Below are 17,063 nucleotides of genomic sequence, written 5' to 3' on the forward strand. Positions count from 1 at the left end.
ATTCTTCGACGATGGGACAAATGCGGGTGGATTGACGCCTTCGCAGACTACATTCGCCCAAGATGTTGCGCTTCCGACTGTCTATATGTGTCTATGTCTGTTGGGTGTCCTGTAAGAGAGTGAATGAATGGAATATGTTATTTCTATTCATGTCTATCTTTTTGTCTTTCTTCAACGTACATCAAGTACGCGTAGCACTCATATCACGTGATTGGCCACGTGTGAATCTTCGTTCCTGGTCATTTGCCACCGAGAAAAGTTGAAAGTGCAAAAGGAAGAAATGTTCAAAACAAAGATGCTACAGAAGTATGATATAGACCTATTTTAACCATTAATAAGACCTATCAGATTGGAAAGCATCCCAATAATATGCCTCCATTCAGGAATAGAGGCAACGGACATGCTCAAAGAGGCAGAGGAGGATTTAGAGGTGGTCCCAGAGGCGGGAGAGGAGGACCCAAGTTACCTGCCGAGCTCAGAGAACAGGTAGATACGAAATACGGTATGTACATCCCGATATCGATCGTATGAGGCAGCGCGCTGAATGGTATGTGCAGGATCAAAGTCGAGAAGGGGTGGATTCCGACATCATGATGATCGAAGAGATACTCGAGAAGACCGACGAGCCGGTCCGTCTACTCAGATGAGAGGCAGACCACCGCCTTCCCCATCTGATGCAGAAGACGAGGAGGAGGACGAAGAACCTGCTCCTCGACCTGCTAAGAAGGCTAGGACTAAACCTATGAAAGACGAGGAACTACCTAAGAAGAAAAAGAAGAAATTACCTGAATTGAGATTACCAGATGAGATGGTCGGAGATCAGGAGGATCAAGAGATTGAATGGTTGGAATATATTCTGAAAAAGGAGAAAGGAAAGGGCAAGGAGATTGACGATGATGGTTTGGATGGTATGTGAACTCCTGGAATATGGTCGAGTGTATGCTTACCGATCTGAGTACAGACTTACTGGATTTTGCGGATGTCGTTGGACCCGGAGGGATGGGATTGAAGAGAGATGGGGAGGATGAGAGTGACTTGGAGCAGGATGATGAAGACAATGATGATAGCGATAAGGAGGATATGATGGATCTGGATAGTCTAGACGAGGACGACGATACGAGTGAAGAGGACGATGAAGAAGAAGACGATGAGGGGAGCGAAGTAGATGAGGACGGTGAATCGAATGAAAATGTAGATGTCAGTCATTTTAGCAATCTCCGGACCCAGACTAGCTGCTGATTTTCTTGATCGATATAGCTTGATGGAGAAACGTCAGAAGATGAACCTGGCGTTGAGGACGATGTCAAACAACCAGAAGATAATGCGACAGTTCCGGCTGCCAGTATTGGTGACACCACTAGTAATTCTGCAGCTCCCACCAAATACGTTCCACCACATTTACGGGCAGCCCAATTAGAAGAGAATGCTAAAGGCAACAAGCAGAAAGCTGAAGAGTTGATCAAATTGGAGAGGAAAGCGCAAGGTCTGCTGAACAAGTCAGTCTTCTGTTTATCTTACATTGTGAATAATCGCTGACACGCAGATGGTCAGATTGAGTGAAGCAAATCTTGAGAGTATTTTAGGTGAAATAGAATCGTTATATAGAGGACATAGTAGAAATGGTAAGTTTCAATGCTGCGGCCTTTCACACAAGCTCAGTAAAGCTTACATGGGAGCAACCCGACTTGCTCAGACGTTTCCACAACCTTAACCAATCTAATCATACAGATGATATCGAATAAAGCGAATTTACTCGACTCGTTTGTTGTGCTTTATGCGACGTTGGTGGGAGCTTTACATAGAGTCATAGGGATGGAATTCGGTATGTCACACATTCTATTGGCTGTGACAACATTTATGTATCCACCGCTGACACCGATCGGTCTTCTCTAGGTGCCCATTTCGTTCATACACTCATCATGCGATATCAGTCCGCTCTCACCGGTTCCTCAACCAATGAGACCAAGCTCGAGGCCAATATATACGAAACTCCCGATGGGTCCAAAGAGGCTCTCAACTTATTAACGCTTATAGCGGAATTGTACAACGCTCAGGTAATAGGATCTAAATTGATATACGATCTGATCAAGGGTTTCTTAGAAGCCGGTAACGAGAAAGAAGGAAAAGAAGTGATGAGTGAACGAGCAACAGAAGGGCTGTTGAAGGTATTGAGATGTGAGTAAGATACTCAGCTGCATTCTGATTGAGTCTCCTCGAGTAGCTCACCAGCAGTTTGTGTATGAACATAGGTTCTGGTGCTCAATTGCGGACCGACGATCCTGCTTCTTTGAAAGATATTGTCAATCTGGTGCAGGAGAGGACAAAAGGCAAAGAAAAGTCTATGACGTGAGTGATTTACCCTTTATACAACGATCATGTATTGTAGAATTTCTTTCAGAATCTGAAAAGTTGATCATTGGACTTCCGTGCTAGTGCAAGAGCCAGGTTTATGGTTGAGACTCTGACGAACGTCAAAAACGGGAAGATCAAATCAACTCAGAACTCAGAAGGTGGTAATGAAGCTGCAACGAGGATGAAGAAGTTCTTGTCAGGTCTAGGAAAGAAGCGGCGGCGTGAGTGACGCTATTGGACGTCACTCTACCGTCTCGCAAATTGCTGATTATTGATGTAATTATGTTTCAGTGCTTGCGTATGAGCCATTGAGAGTCTCACTATCCGATCTGCTATCAGCAGACAAAAAAGGTAAATGGTGGTTAGTTGGCGCTGGTTGGTCTGGAAATCCCTTAGTGGAGAGGGAACAAGCCTTAGCATCTACTTCATCATCTATCTCGGAGAAGAACAAGAAGGTGAAAGGTGAAGAAGATGTAACGGACGAAGAAGCTTTGTTGGAGTTGGCTAGAAAACAGGGTATGAACACTGATGTTCGAAGAGGGGTGTTTGTGGTTTTGATGACTTCTGAAGTGAGTGAAACATATCTCTCATAATCATCAGAACAAGATAGAAAATGTGCGAAGGGGAGGCTGATAGATGCGGTGATATACAGGATTACGTGCACGCCTGCGATAGGTTGAATGCCTTGAAGCTGAGTGATGTGCAACAGAGGGAGTTCGTCAGAGTCGCCTTGCACTGCTGTGGGCTGGTGAGTGAGACGTTTATAGATTTATGATCAGGCCTGTGTCTTATATGAGTATACCAAACAGGAGAAAACATATAACCCTTACTACACCCTCATCCTGTCCAACCTGTGCTCGAACTCGTACGACCATCGATTCACCCTTCAATACGCTCTTTGGGATTTCATACGTGAATTGGAATCCGGTTCTGGCGAATCAACCAAACTCAAGATACAGAAAAAGAAACAGAGACAGGAAAATATATCCAAAGCTATAGGATACGTAGTGGGAAGAGGCGGGATGGATCTGACTGTATTCAAAGTGAGCATTCTTGTCTACCTGTGAGGAACGAATTGCAGAAACGCTGATCTAATTGTTGTAGGCAATCGATTTTACGACCCTCTCTACTCCTCTGCTCGGTTTCCTCATCACATTCCTTATCCACATGTTCCTATCTATACATACAGTCTCACCGATATTCACTTTACCCAAGTCATTTGACCCAGAGACAGAGTTTGACGAAGAGACTGTCGAAGAGAAGTTTGAGAAGACTTTGTCGAATACTGAATTAGCGGGTGGATGGTTATATGTCTTGGAAAGGGGACAGAAGAAGTTTGCCGAGGCTATACAAGATCTGGGAGAGAGGGAGAAGGAGGTGGTGAAGAGTGGTTTAGATGTTGGTAGGAGAGTGTTAGGGAATGTCCTGTAGCGTAGCGCATAGGGATTATACACTTTCCCTTGAGATACAGTATGCGCGATCGAACCACCGAGTTATCATATGACTGTGTAGTTACTATCTACAAAAAAAATGATTATATTGACATCACTGATCGAACACTCTATGGCGAGGCTACTAACCATGTCGATGGCTGTCGATACTGAAATAAGGTTGCTAAGCTACGAAAGACTTAGAGACCTTGTTCGAATCAATCCTCGTCAGGATCAACTGGGGCACACCCGAATTACCATCATTCGATCTACTCAGAATACTCGCCACCACCTCATCGGCATTCTCGATCGAATAAGTCTCTCTCTCACTTCCATTTCCATCTTCACTTTCAATACTATTGTGCTCCGAAGCTTGGACCTTCCATTCAGTTCCATCTTCACTCCTCTTCGAAACTCTCATAGTAGGTATCTCCCAATCTGGGTGATCCTCTCTCAGCTCGTTGATGAGATTCTCATAGGCTACATTTAGATCTTGAGATTGCCACTTGAGCTCAGCTTGATGCCTCGCTTCGTAAGTTGTGTATCCCAATGTCCCCAGACCGAGCAGAGCGGTCGCAGCGACCGTACCATATAGGATCTTTTGGCCGGTCGTGGGCTTACGTTCCGAGAAGCTAGCGATGAATGTATATCTCGTATGTCTTTCTTGGCCGAAAGCCGTAAATTCCACAGGAAAGGGGAGATTTTTCTTGTCGTTCCAGAAGGAGTAAGGTAAAGACCAGTTGAAATCGTATGTGGACCGATGAGAAGAAGGATCGTAAGATTCGGTATAATAACATTTCGAATTGGATTTGGTGGAATCGTGAAGTTGATAGCTTGCTTGAATTATTGGTTGACTTTGTCGTTGAGAATTTGTAGTCATGTTGTCCAGAGGGATAGATTGCATGTTTGGTATGGGTGTGTTGATACTGGAAAGATGGAAGGTATTAGATGAATTGTGATTGTGATAGGTGAATGCGATATGGTGATATACTGTATCCTGTATACTGTATATTATTTTCAAGAGTCGATCAAGATTTATTAGCTCACATATATGATGAGTTGAATCGATTCGCAATACTGTTCAGTATTTACTGTATGTCACATCACATGAAAGGATGAGTGAGAGGACTTCCGCTGAAATCAAAGGAACGTCTTCGTGAAACATGTATAGTACGAATACTGTAGGTCGTGCTGTCCCATGTACAGTAAAGTATAGTACCCGCCACACTGGAATCTCACGAGAATGAGATAATTTACTTCATCGATTTTAGGATGATATGAGTTTGCAATCAGAATCAGACAAGGAAAATTCAGGATCCCGTTGCACTCACACTGGACTAACTAACCAAGCTACTTCTCATAATTCTTTCACTTTCTAGCCGTTCATGCTGTAAACACAATAGGAATCTTTGATCCTTCGCCCTCACTCAATCCCAAAGACATTTCATCTCCTTCAGTCTTCCTAGGATCTGTCCATACCATGTCAAACTGGCCATTGCCATTCTCGTCCCCGTCCCCAGCCATCGTAGAAGACAGAATGTCTTCAACAATCGTATCCACATCCCCGACCTTCCACAAACTTCTCTTTCCTTTTTCATTAGACTCTTCATCATCTACATCCGGTACAGTTATATCCCAATCCGGATGATCCTCTTTCATACCTTCAATATACTCTTCATACATCCTCATCTTATTCCATACAGACGTGGAATTACATCCAGCAGATAATCCCTCAGATCTTGAATCGTAGTTGTTGACTAGTTCGTACATGCAATAACCCCATGTTCCTGCTAACAATACGGTGGATCCAATGAACATAGCGTTAAATGCTTTTGGATGTCGCTCTTCAAACTTCTTCTTGTGAGAATGAGAGTGGGGCTTATTGCGCTTGGACTTGGTTCGTAATAGGTACTCTGTTTCTAGTTTAGAGTTGAATTGGTTTAAGAGAGTGTGGTCAAACACGCTGGAAGGGTCTGAGAAGTCGTTTCTGGAGTTGGAATGGTGTGCGGAGTCAATGTGCTTGAAGACATGGCGAGACGAGAGTTTGAGTGTGGGTATTGATGTAGTGCAATTTCGCCAAGGGAGAAGGTAAATAGGGCTTGCTAAGGAGAAAAGATATGAGAACTGAATTTGATAACTTCGCAAGATTGGGGAGAGTGGCGAGTGAGATTTACAATAGTATGTCGCCAGTAAGTCTCATTAAAGTATATATATATATATCTTCTCTCTACTTGCCATGTATCTGAACCGAATGAACAGGAGATGTGATTGATGAGTACCGGAATGGTAACGCTCAAAGGAGGTGAGCGAATGTTCAATGTCGAAGAAAGTGAGAATACACTTTCCGACGCTACAGTATTTGGAGAACTACTGTAATCCCCAGGTCCAGCCAGGTATGGGTCGAGGTCAGCCTCCTTTATCATCGAGGTCCTTATTGCTGCCGAGCAGTACCAAGAGGTCTTGAGATACTCATACCGGTGTGGTGTGTTCATGGTCCGTTACTTGACATTCTGACGATATTCTGTTCCGTTTCTTTGTTTGAGTCTAGCGACACTTGATTATCATAAGTGAGAGCCATTTACCGATCAAGAATTGAACATCCGACGATTTTAGCTGACATATGATAGGAAAGTCATCAATACTTGTCTCATAGACAAGTATCAACGGTAAAAAATCCAGATAATAATAAGAATCTAAACCCATAATCCATTTCCATATCCATATCCCAAAATCATATCTGATTCTTCATCTATTCACGTACACTAACAACAACCTCATCCATCCCTCCCTCCTCCCCTTTATGATTATGATCCGTAATATAACTCTCTACACTCATTTCAGGACACATCGTCCTAACCTCATTCAACGTGTCGTTATACACCTGAACCGTATCTTTCAAAATCTTGTTCTCCCTTTTTAGGAATTCTAGACGATTTTCATTACTTAACACAATATAGGCCGAACCGCAAGCTATCACCATCGAAGCGATAGCTACACTGCGGTGTATCCATTTTTCAGACCTGCTTTCGGATTGGAGTGCTTCTTTACGTTTGTGAGATTCGATTAAACCCGATACGACTAGCTTTTGATCATGGCTTAGCGGAAAATCTCTTGGTTGGCTCGGTGGCACGGGACCGCGGAGGGTAAGGAGGAAAGACGGGAGATTGTCAGGTTCCTTGAGGCTGAGTGACTATAGAGTGTGTGGGTACTTAGTCCCTATGTTGTGTGTTGGTGTAGATGTATTTTGTATAAATGTAAGGTGGATACATATTGTAAGCGAGAATTTTGCTATTCACTCTGATTTTTTACCACTTGCCGAGTCTCTGTTCGAATTTGTGTTGGCTTGATTGAAATATAGGAGATCCCTAAGATCAATGTCTACCGATACGGGTGGTTCACCAGGTCGACTGGCCGTTACTCTGAATCGGTCATTCCTTCTTGGTAGAAGTCGACAAGTGTCAGCCGTGAGGTTGTGAGCCATTCTTTGATGGAGCAATGAGCTTACTTATGAGAGTTAGTTGTAGATGTGTTAGTAGAAGATATGGTAAAATTTGTTTAAGTGAATCAACTGGATGGGAAAAGGGAAGAACGACAAAGATAAAGTAACTTTGATAGGGATTATAAGGTAAAGTCTAGTAAAGATCTATCCCAAAAATCATCATTCACCTAATGCAATTCTGTTTTGTGAGCAAGTCTACTCTACCTTCCATCGAGGTTCATATACTGGTATACAAAGGACTGTCAAGCGATGATACTGATTTGGTGCCAGGTGATGTATACGTGAACAGAGTGTATCAGACTGAAAAAGACGGTTAGATCTGACAAAGGATGTGAGAAGGGAATTCTAGTCAGTAGAGATAAGTATGACCTATTGTGTGGATAGGCATTCGTGATTTCTGCCAAAATATGGAGGAGTCTATCTTCATTGTTTGAGTCAAGTTGTTAGAAAATATGGTCGACCGGAAAGAAAATAAAACAAAATGAGCATAATGCATACTGAGTATGAATGTCAAACAAGATTTGGACCCTTCTTCACTAGATCAGAAAAACGGTCCACCCAATTCGCGTTTGATTTTTTTAATCAATCTCTTCTACTATAATGACGGCCGACTATTCCATTGAACCCGGATGGGTATTTCGCTATATCACCTCGGGATACGACTTATCAGGTGATAAGGATCCGCAAGGAGTATAGGGTTGAAAGGGAGAGTCGGTGCTTTTGTGTAGATTCTACAGACAAGATATATATGTCAGTTCAATTCTTTGTGGTTATACAGGCAGCGGGAAGGTGCATGAGGTTCATGGATAGGAGGTGATATGAGGGTATAGGCATGGGCATAGGCATAGGATGACTTACTTATTAAGCGTTTGTTGAAGAGAAGAAAGAGAAATAGAATCAACATCGAAATTTGTTTGAACCCATCCATGCATGCTTGCTGCAAGCACCAGACCAAACTTTGGAGATGCGAGTCTTAAGTGGGTCACCGACATACAGTACAAGAGGAGAAGGATGCCACAGTAAATGTTGGATAATCGGCGTTTGGTGAAAACGAAATTGCCGATAGTCTTTGGTCTTTGAACTCCACCATAGCCAATCTCACCGTAGCATACCCCTCACACTCACACTCTCACTCACTGTCGGTTTGTGCAATTTTGCTGTTTGGGTCAATTTCGCTATTTCGTAGCTCCTCTTACTCTTCTTCTTCATCCATCAAGTCAGCTCTGACCTAGGTGTGTATCATCGTTCATCACCTTTCTCGCAACCACTTTCACTAACACCTTGCCCTGCGTATTGTAGTAATCCGTCAAAATGGTCAAGCACAACAACCAATTGCAAAAGAACCACTTCCACAAGGATTGGCAAAGACGGGTCAAGACCTGGGTTAGTGATTGTTTCTAGGCTGCGTCTGGGATTGAGAGTGGGACGATGCTATCATGGAAAAGGATCAAGAGATGCGAAAGGATCGCTGGATAGATATGGATGAGAGTTGAAGTTATGGTGTACGGGAGATGGATTGAGCGTAGATTTTGGAAATAACATATAGCTAACATATTGTGTGCTATATAACAGTTCGACCAACCCGGTAAAAAGAAGTCTAGAAGAGTCGCAAGATCCAAGAAGGCTCTTGCTACCGGTGCTCAACCCCTTCAAAGACTTAGACCTGCCGTTCGATGTCCCACTCAACGATACAACATCCGAATCAGGGGTGGGTGATCTTCATCGTTGTTTGTGTATATGTGGAGGAAATGTATACTGATGATTCTGGTGTCGTATGTGTAGAGGGACGAGGATTCACTTTATCCGAATTGAAACTCGCCGGTATCAGAAAGAAGGAAGCTAAAGGTCTCGGTATCGTTGTTGACCACCGAAGACGATCCAAGTCCGAGGAAGGACAATCGCTCAACGTCGACAGATTGAAGGAGTACAAGACTAGATTGGTCGTCTTCCCTAGAAAACAAGGTAAACCTAAGGCTGGTGATGCTCAAGTGAGTAAATGGGAATGGAGCTACAGCGGCATTCTTTTTGTTCTTTTTTTTTTTGTTTATTCCATCATCCTCAATACTTGATCTATACATACATTGACTTCCTTCTCATCCACAACACAATTTCTTATTTTCATTTGCACATTGGACATTCACTGATGCTGTTTTCTCGTTGCAGGGTGAAGACCTTACCGCTCACCTCACCCGAGAAGCCATCCCTCTCCCCGCCTCTTACACCGCCGAAGCTCCTCGAGCCATCACCGACGAGGAGAAATCCACCGACGCCTTCGTCACTCTCCGACTCGCCCGTGCCGCTCAACGAAACGAGGGACAAAGACAAAAGAGACTCAGAGAGAAGGAAGCTGCCGAGAAACAAAAATAAACAATTAACCGACATTAGATCAATTGGTTTTTGTTTGGATGATGCAATTTTCCTAGGGATGGATGCTGGTGCATGGCATGTAAGGGAAATTTGTATTGATGGTAGTAGTGGGAACCATGCACAATCTTTCTTTTCTCACGTTTTGACACTTCGGCACATCGGATCGGATGGAATGGTTACGAGTACATGTCATATCGTTGGGTTGTTACTGATTGTTGGATACTGATCGTCGAACAATGGAGCGGGACTGAACCTGACAAGTCTCGTCCCCTCCAGTGGATTTCATTGGGCAGAGTGATATGAAGGATCATTATCACCCATATTAACGTTTGATCTGCTGTTTCCCAGCAGCTCTCACGTGTATATGGGCAATACCAGCCGGTATCAGTCTGAGTGAACTCACAAATACCCAGTAAGGTGTCTAACCTTGTCTAACTAGAAGAGCCTGTTTATCGATTCGATTTATCATTTCTGGGTTGAGGTACTGTACACTGCTAGGTGAACTCTTGAAAATGCGGATCGAATCGCAAATGTTAATCCAATGAGACTGATTTGAAAGTATATAACACTTGTACGGACTACTTAGAACATACCTTACTTGGGTGGGAGGTGTTTTGACTGAGCTATGAAAGATCAAGCCATTCACAGTGTCAGGTACATAGATAGATCCTGGATGATTGGCGGGGAAGATTAGAATTATTCCTACTTTTACTCTTATTTTCAATGCAGTGGAAATGCTGAAAACAGTCTATTATCCTTCTTTGAATATTGCTCTTCGATGCATGTTAGATGAATAGACTGCTTAATGAAAAAAATCAATAGGGGGATCGTCAAAAAACACCCCGCGTAAGTCAGAACTCATACTGGTCAATAGCTTTCAATCGTCAATTCATCATAGAGGTCGCTGGACGTCCTCTTTTAGATAATACGTATCGAGGGATATATATCTCTCACATGCAGCCCGAACCATCATTTTTCTCCTCATTGAATACAGTGAATGTGCAATGCAAGACTCACTTGGCACTTTGGAATGACTTTAAGGGTATAACGAGTATCCTCTTCCTCTCCATTGATGAATGTTAGGGACATGGACATTACTCAGTATGGCAGGGAGTAGCTATGAGCCGCTATACATCCTTCGTTTTGGCTACTGTGGGATCAAGTCGAAAGCAACAGAGATCTCCGAGGTAGATGATAGATGTCGGGCATGATCTTATGAGGTCTGCATGAGCATGATCTGCTGTATCGTGTTGGCTCTAAGAGCAATACTTTTGAATTGTTACTACCACCCGGTAGTCCCGTTATGCCCGCTCGGTTATGCCGTTCTCAGTGCAATTACAAGCTCACTTATTGGACAACAGGGTTGATTAGCGGGATCAAATGGTCGATTAGATTTGGGGAGGTGGGGACCCGTTTCACCATCCAGGGTTTAATGGGTGTTATCTTCCCCATTTGATTGTCGTGTCATGATAATTTCGTGTCGAATGGGGATGCAACGGTGCGAGTATTGGATGCATCGATCTCTCTCCATCTTTCAAGAGGATTTCTCATCTCTTCATATTGTATTTCTTCCATATCCAGATACCTATCTCGGCTCTATTGCCTGTACCTCTCTCTCTTTCTATACCCAACTCCAACGATACTCTCTCAAAATGGCTCCTATGGAAAAAGGTTTCTCGTGGTCCAACATCGCCGTTGGTAAGTCGGGTCTCTTCTTGCCTTCCTATTACAATCAACATAGAGAAGGGGATGGTATTTATCTAGCTTTCCGAAATTGTTTAATGACACCCTGCTTCTGGTTTGCATTACCTCGTCTTGGAGCTATGGATACTGACCCTTCGGTGAATAGGTGCCACCATGAACATGTTCGAGGTGACCACCCTCGGTCAACCTCTGGAAGTACTCAAGACTCAGATGGCAGCGAATAGATCACAGACTATGGGTCAGGCTTTCGCAACTGTATGGTCGAGAGGTGGGATCAAAGGGTTTTATCAGGGTTTGATCCCTTGGGTGAGTGGATGGGTTGTTGATTATTATATGAAGAGAGAAAAACATGAGCTGATGAGATGATGTCCTTTTTCTGCTATGAAACTATCGCTCATTTCTCATGCCTCGACCTATATCCCACATCTCCTCGATCTTGCATGACCCCTCATGTTCACTTCTGTTTGCGATACTACCTATGTACCTCGCTCTGCTCCGTTATAGGCCTGGATCGAAGCGTCTACCAAAGGAGGAGTGTTGATCTTCACTTCAGCGGAAATTGAGAAATACACAATCAAAGCTTTCGGCGTGTCACCTGCTGCGGCGGGTATGTTGGGTGGTATTGGTGGTGGTGTCGCTCAGGCTTATGCTACGATGGGTGAGTGGATACCCCTATGGACATCACGGCTGGATAGTTGTGCTGACCACTCAATGTCACCTCTCATATCGCTCATACTCTATCTCTTTCCATGCCATGTTTTTCCGCACATCATCACCTTTTACTATCATCCTGAAATCTTCCCTGCCTACCTCGTAACATCACTACTCTTCTACCAACTTCCAATCTGGCTATCGCTCGGTGGTCCGCAGGCTTCTGCACGTGTATGAAGACCGTCGAGATAACCCGACACAAGCAAGCCTCTGCTGGTGCTCCCGTCGAATCGACTTTCAAAGTCTTCTTGGACATTTACAAACGGGAAGGTATAGCTGGTATCAACAAGGGTGTTAACGCCGTTGCTTTACGTCAAGCCACCAATTGGGGATCAAGATTCGGGTTCGCTCGTCTCGCCGAAGCTTCCCTTAGGAATATCAAGGGTATAAAAGAAGGTGAAAAATTGGGTGCTTTAGATAAGATCCTTGCGTCGACTGTTGGTGGTGCTTTGGCTACTTGGAATCAACCAATTGAAGTTGTAAGGGTTGAAGTGAGTCATTCTTGCATCAAAATCGTTTCTCTCAACTCCTACTGTTTATCTTGCTCTTCCTCTCTATGTGACATACCATACCATTGATTTGCTAATTGGCTTTCAATGATGGATTATGCTGACATACTGTGGCTTATAGATGCAATCCGCTCTAAAATCCCAAGACCCGACTCGACCAGCTAAGAAGACAGTCCTCAACACCCTATCTTACATCTACAAGACTAACGGTATCAAAGGTCTTTACAGAGGTGTAGCACCTAGAATTGGTTTAGGTCAGTCTACCTTCGCCGGTTAGCAGCGCAATGACTTTAGCTGATTGTGTTCTCTAACTGATCATAGGCGCCTGGCAAACTATCTGTATGGTTAGTTTCGCAGATTACGTCAAAGCTGCGTAAGTGAACATTCGATATGCTTTTGTCCTGAGGTGTCAGCTGATATAGTGCTTTCGAATATCATAGTATCGGTACAAGTAAATAAATGGTTGATTCAAGTACAAACAACCTCGAGCTGAACTTGCCTCTTGAAGAATAACAAAGTGAACCTCTCTTTTAGATAATTACCCTTACGATCTGTCAATATATATACCTATTTTCCTCCCTTCTGACATACATAGATGATACTAGTGAGATCTCAATTGGTGCTCATTGGGTTTGCCCGCTTCTGGGAGTAGTGGTTGTGTGATATGATTAGAGACCTTCATATGCATTTCAAGTACAACAAGTTACAAGCATAAAAAGCACTGACACGTGTCATCCACCCAATCAGAATTGATCCCGTTGATCGTCGTCTGTCGCGTCGTGTTGAGTTTGAACCCATTCACCAGCTGTGACAGTCACTCTTTTGTTCGACAAACATCCACTAGTGCCATCATTCCATCATCTTGATAACCTGTCATCTCATCACCACGTACCATTCTACCTCCCTTCGAGCAGGTCTCTCATACTACCTTGCATCGCATACGAACAGACCTCTTGACGCTCACTAATCTATCTTATACTATATTGGTGAGTGGCGTGTAACCCTACTTGTTGCGTTCGGATGGATGGGAATGTGACGAGGCTTGGCTGCAAGTTGAATGAATGCAGTACACATGTGGATCTCAGCTGACGTATGAATCTCTTTCACTTATCGATCACACTTCCCCCTCAAAATCGCTTTCCTACACATCATACTGCACGGCGCGATCGTATTCACCTCCGCACTGTTTTCGATTTCAACGCTTTGACCTTCAACCAATCGATTGACTCATCCCCCTATATACACATCCAATAGTAAGCATCGTTCCATCCACTTGACACATCTCTATTCGCATCCGTGCTGATCCTAGCCTTGACAACCTATCTTCACTGTATAGATCACTTGTCACTTGACACGTCGACATCATCTTAGGTGCAGGACCGATATCGGCTGGACACCACTCTACCCCATCCCACCTTCAACGACTGATCCCCACAGTCCAATCCAACATGGCTTCATCAACTTTACGACCTCATCGATCCCCCTCACCCTCTCCTACGCCCTCACCAACCATCAACCCTTCCAACCCCGCTAAACTAACCCGTCAATCCCTCGGTCCACCTTCTACCACCCAAGGTGCACAATCGAAAGGGTTCTCGGGTCTGGGTATCGCCTCGCCCACTGCGGCTTCTCATCCTAGACACGTATCGTCCGCTGCTCTCATGGGCGGTGGAGGAGGGAGGGAAAACTCTCTCTCCCCTAGACCTAGCCTGGGTAGTAGTGGAGGAAATAGTCATCCCCAACAACCCCGAGCTGTATCGTCTGGCCCGGGATTCGCACTTGGGATGTTATCAGGAGGAGGAGGAGGTAGACCAAGTAGTGAATATATACCTAGTAGAGACAATGCCAAAACGCCGGAGGGTGAGTAAACGTCTCTATACTATTGAATGTCTCCATACCATGGTTTCATTTAGCGCCGCATATAAGGCATGACCACTCCGTTTCTCCCTCCCCTCATAGTTTGAGATGTCATTGAGTAAGCATGCTAATTTCAGCGCTTTACCGATCGCACAGCCGAACAGATCGACCAATGGTTCAAACATCTTGCCAGCTGGGAAGCGACTCTCGAAGAGATGGCTGCGGCAAGTACTGATCAGAACTTTACCGAAGAACTCGGTGCTATCGAGCAATGTAGGTGCCACCTCGTGCAATTAATCGACCGTCATTGTGTCGCCTTATGCTTATACCACTCTGCTTGTCCACAGGGTTCCGAGTGCTTTCCGAAGCGGAACGAACTGCCGCTTTATACTCTCTTCTGCAACATTCAACGCCCGTCCAGATCCGTTTCTTCCTCTCAGTGCTCCACCACATGGCTCAATCCGATCCTATGACCGCTCTCCTCTCTCCTGCACCTTCAGGACCCGGCTTGCAAGCTCAGATGGAACAAAGGCTCAGCGCCATGAACCTCAAATCACCATCTGCTGGCGGTGGAAGTGGGTTCACCGGATCTCCCAATGCCAACCAGTATCTCGCTCCTGACGATGCTGCAGCTCAAAAAGCCAAAGCCAAGCAGAACCGAATTTCTGCTCCTGGTACACTCCAACCTCTCGATCGATGGCAAAGTGGACTCGATCAAGTAATCGAAAGAGGATCTTCACCTGGACTAGAGTCGAATGGATCCAGCAGAAGTCGATCACCAGTCCCTGATGCCAGACCCAAATCGACCGATTTCTCAGGTCAAGCCAACCAACCTCGAAGGGAATCGTCTGGATTCCAAAGATCACCTAGACTTTCCGCTGGAGGAGTTGGATTGGGTATCGGTCAACCAGAAGGATTACCTCATGGTCAATCACCAGTCACTTCTCCTTTCCTCAATAATGGAAGTTGGGCAAGTATGGTCAACACACCTATGGTTCCTGGATTCATCGATCCAAAGGTCGACAATCTCACTCAAGCCTTGAACATGGCAAATCTGGGTCTGGGTGGTAATCCCAATAGAATTCCCCTGGAGGATGCAAGGAAGTTTAGAAGACCTAACGCAGGTGGTAATACCTCTAGGAACGTTTCTGGGGCATATAATGATGATGGAGAAATGATTAATCCTCGATCCAATCAGCCTGGTGGAAATGGTGGATTCAGTAATGCCACTTCACCATTGTTAGGTGGATTCGCCAGATCCCCAGTCTTAGATCAGTTCAACGCCTTGAGCGGTTTAGGTCTGGGAGGTGCCGATCCCAATGCGTTAGCAGGACTGGGAATGAATTTCGCTAATCTCGGTGCGGGAGGTTTGAACGCTGCTCAATTAATGGCAATGCAACAATTACAAACTGCTGCGTCGTTCGCTCAAGGTGGATATGGAGGTGGATCGCCTAATTTGGGTCATGGCTTGAACCAACATCAACATCAACGAGGTAATAATCACAAGAATGGACCTCAAGGTAGGAGATCGCCAATGCTGGGTAATAACTCGAACAAGAACTCGCCTGCCCCTGGAGGAGCGGCTGGAGGAGGCGGAGGTGCGGGTGGTGGAGCAGGTGTGGCTGGACCGGATGATGTGGATTTGAAGATCTTGGAAGATACCGCGGGATGGTTAAGGGTTCTCAGACTTCATGTGAGTGTGATATCTTGCTGGAATACGTTGCCTTGTATATACGAGTACTTACTGACCCCGACTTGGGATTTCCCAGAAATACACACCCAACTTTGAGAAGTCGTCTTGGAAGGAGATGGTAGAGATGAATGATCAGGATTTGCAGGATAAAGGTATTTCCGCTCAGGGCGCTAGAACCAAGGTGAGTTGGATTTTTCAATCTATCTGTTCCTTATATGCGGATCACCCACTTGTCCACATGACTATTATTGGGTTTTGTCCTTTTTATTTCTCATAATTTCTTACTGACTATTCACGCTATACTGCAGTTCCTCAAGGTATTCTACAACGTTAGAACCAAGATGGATCTACCCCATCCCGAAGGTCAAGAGGAATACGCTCCAGGAGCTAAAGACAAAGAGAAATAAAATAGAAGCTTGAAGCTTAAAGAAAGTGGGAGAGATCAGTCTTTCATTTCCCATTTCTTTGTCTTTGTCTTTCATCATACTTATACACTAATTGAACAATCATTCACGATATTGTACACAAACTTCTTTTCCTCATTGTTCTGATTATGAATCTTTGCATTGCTGTGCTTTATTCTCGAATCTCAGATTGAATCTTATCATCATTTGATATGTTATGTGATTGATGTCTCACAGCTTATGGGCACCTACAGATTGCAGACACTGTTACACTGAGCATTGGCGTCAAGCACTGTCGGCTAGGATACGAAGTCCTCTGTTGAAATATTTTCTTTCCGCTAGTTAGCGTCGAAGGCTTCTCATCCAATCCAGCAAAAGAGGTGAGAACTTGGGTGATCCCTTGTGAGGGCGGAGTGCAAAAGTGGGATAGTACTACTGATTATACTTTGACAACGTACGTATACAAAGAGCGAAACGAACTGATTTAAAGACTACAATATCATCACATCAACTTCCCGTAACATAGAATAACTCAAT

At 44.4% G+C, this 17,063-nt stretch overlaps 6 protein-coding genes across 6 annotated transcripts; 4 read left to right on the plus strand and 2 right to left on the minus strand.

Moving 5' to 3' along the window:
* Window positions 1-369: 369 nt before the first annotated feature.
* L199_000068 (uncharacterized protein) lies at window positions 370-3,783 on the plus strand (the record flags this gene model as incomplete). The annotated part of the gene is made up of 13 exons (XM_064885841.1): window positions 370-502; window positions 558-908; window positions 962-1,197; window positions 1,258-1,496; window positions 1,552-1,622; window positions 1,694-1,822; window positions 1,894-2,175; window positions 2,250-2,346; window positions 2,434-2,573; window positions 2,644-2,921; window positions 3,005-3,100; window positions 3,162-3,395; window positions 3,457-3,783. The coding sequence occupies 13 exons, from the start codon at window positions 370-372 to the stop codon at window positions 3,781-3,783; spliced, it is 2,613 nt and encodes an 870-aa protein (XP_064741913.1).
* A 183-nt stretch (window positions 3,784-3,966) lies between these two features.
* Window positions 3,967-4,686, minus strand: L199_000069 (uncharacterized protein; the record flags this gene model as incomplete). The annotated part of the gene is made up of 1 exon (XM_064885842.1): window positions 3,967-4,686. The coding sequence occupies one exon, from the start codon at window positions 4,684-4,686 to the stop codon at window positions 3,967-3,969; it is 720 nt and encodes a 239-aa protein (XP_064741914.1).
* A 479-nt stretch (window positions 4,687-5,165) lies between these two features.
* L199_000070 (uncharacterized protein) lies at window positions 5,166-5,600 on the minus strand (the record flags this gene model as incomplete). The annotated part of the gene is made up of 1 exon (XM_064885843.1): window positions 5,166-5,600. The coding sequence occupies one exon, from the start codon at window positions 5,598-5,600 to the stop codon at window positions 5,166-5,168; it is 435 nt and encodes a 144-aa protein (XP_064741915.1).
* A 2,992-nt stretch (window positions 5,601-8,592) lies between these two features.
* On the plus strand, window positions 8,593-9,648 carry L199_000071 (uncharacterized protein; the record flags this gene model as incomplete). Its single annotated transcript, XM_064885844.1, has 4 exons — window positions 8,593-8,664; window positions 8,854-8,989; window positions 9,064-9,269; window positions 9,445-9,648. The coding sequence occupies 4 exons, from the start codon at window positions 8,593-8,595 to the stop codon at window positions 9,646-9,648; spliced, it is 618 nt and encodes a 205-aa protein (XP_064741916.1).
* Window positions 9,649-11,300: 1,652 nt separating this feature from the next.
* On the plus strand, window positions 11,301-12,949 carry L199_000072 (uncharacterized protein; the record flags this gene model as incomplete). Its single annotated transcript, XM_064885845.1, has 6 exons — window positions 11,301-11,346; window positions 11,498-11,658; window positions 11,857-12,010; window positions 12,223-12,554; window positions 12,694-12,826; window positions 12,894-12,949. The coding sequence occupies 6 exons, from the start codon at window positions 11,301-11,303 to the stop codon at window positions 12,947-12,949; spliced, it is 882 nt and encodes a 293-aa protein (XP_064741917.1).
* A 1,071-nt stretch (window positions 12,950-14,020) lies between these two features.
* L199_000073 (uncharacterized protein) lies at window positions 14,021-16,529 on the plus strand (the record flags this gene model as incomplete). Its single annotated transcript, XM_064885846.1, has 5 exons — window positions 14,021-14,432; window positions 14,586-14,702; window positions 14,777-16,122; window positions 16,199-16,303; window positions 16,431-16,529. 5 exons carry the CDS (start codon window positions 14,021-14,023, stop codon window positions 16,527-16,529), a joined length of 2,079 nt encoding a protein of 692 aa, XP_064741918.1.
* Between the last annotated feature and the right edge of the window lie 534 nt (window positions 16,530-17,063).

Source organism: Kwoniella botswanensis, chromosome 1, assembly GCF_036426115.1.
Source record: "Kwoniella botswanensis chromosome 1, complete sequence".
Classification (NCBI taxonomy): Eukaryota; Fungi; Basidiomycota; class Tremellomycetes; order Tremellales; family Cryptococcaceae; genus Kwoniella; species Kwoniella botswanensis.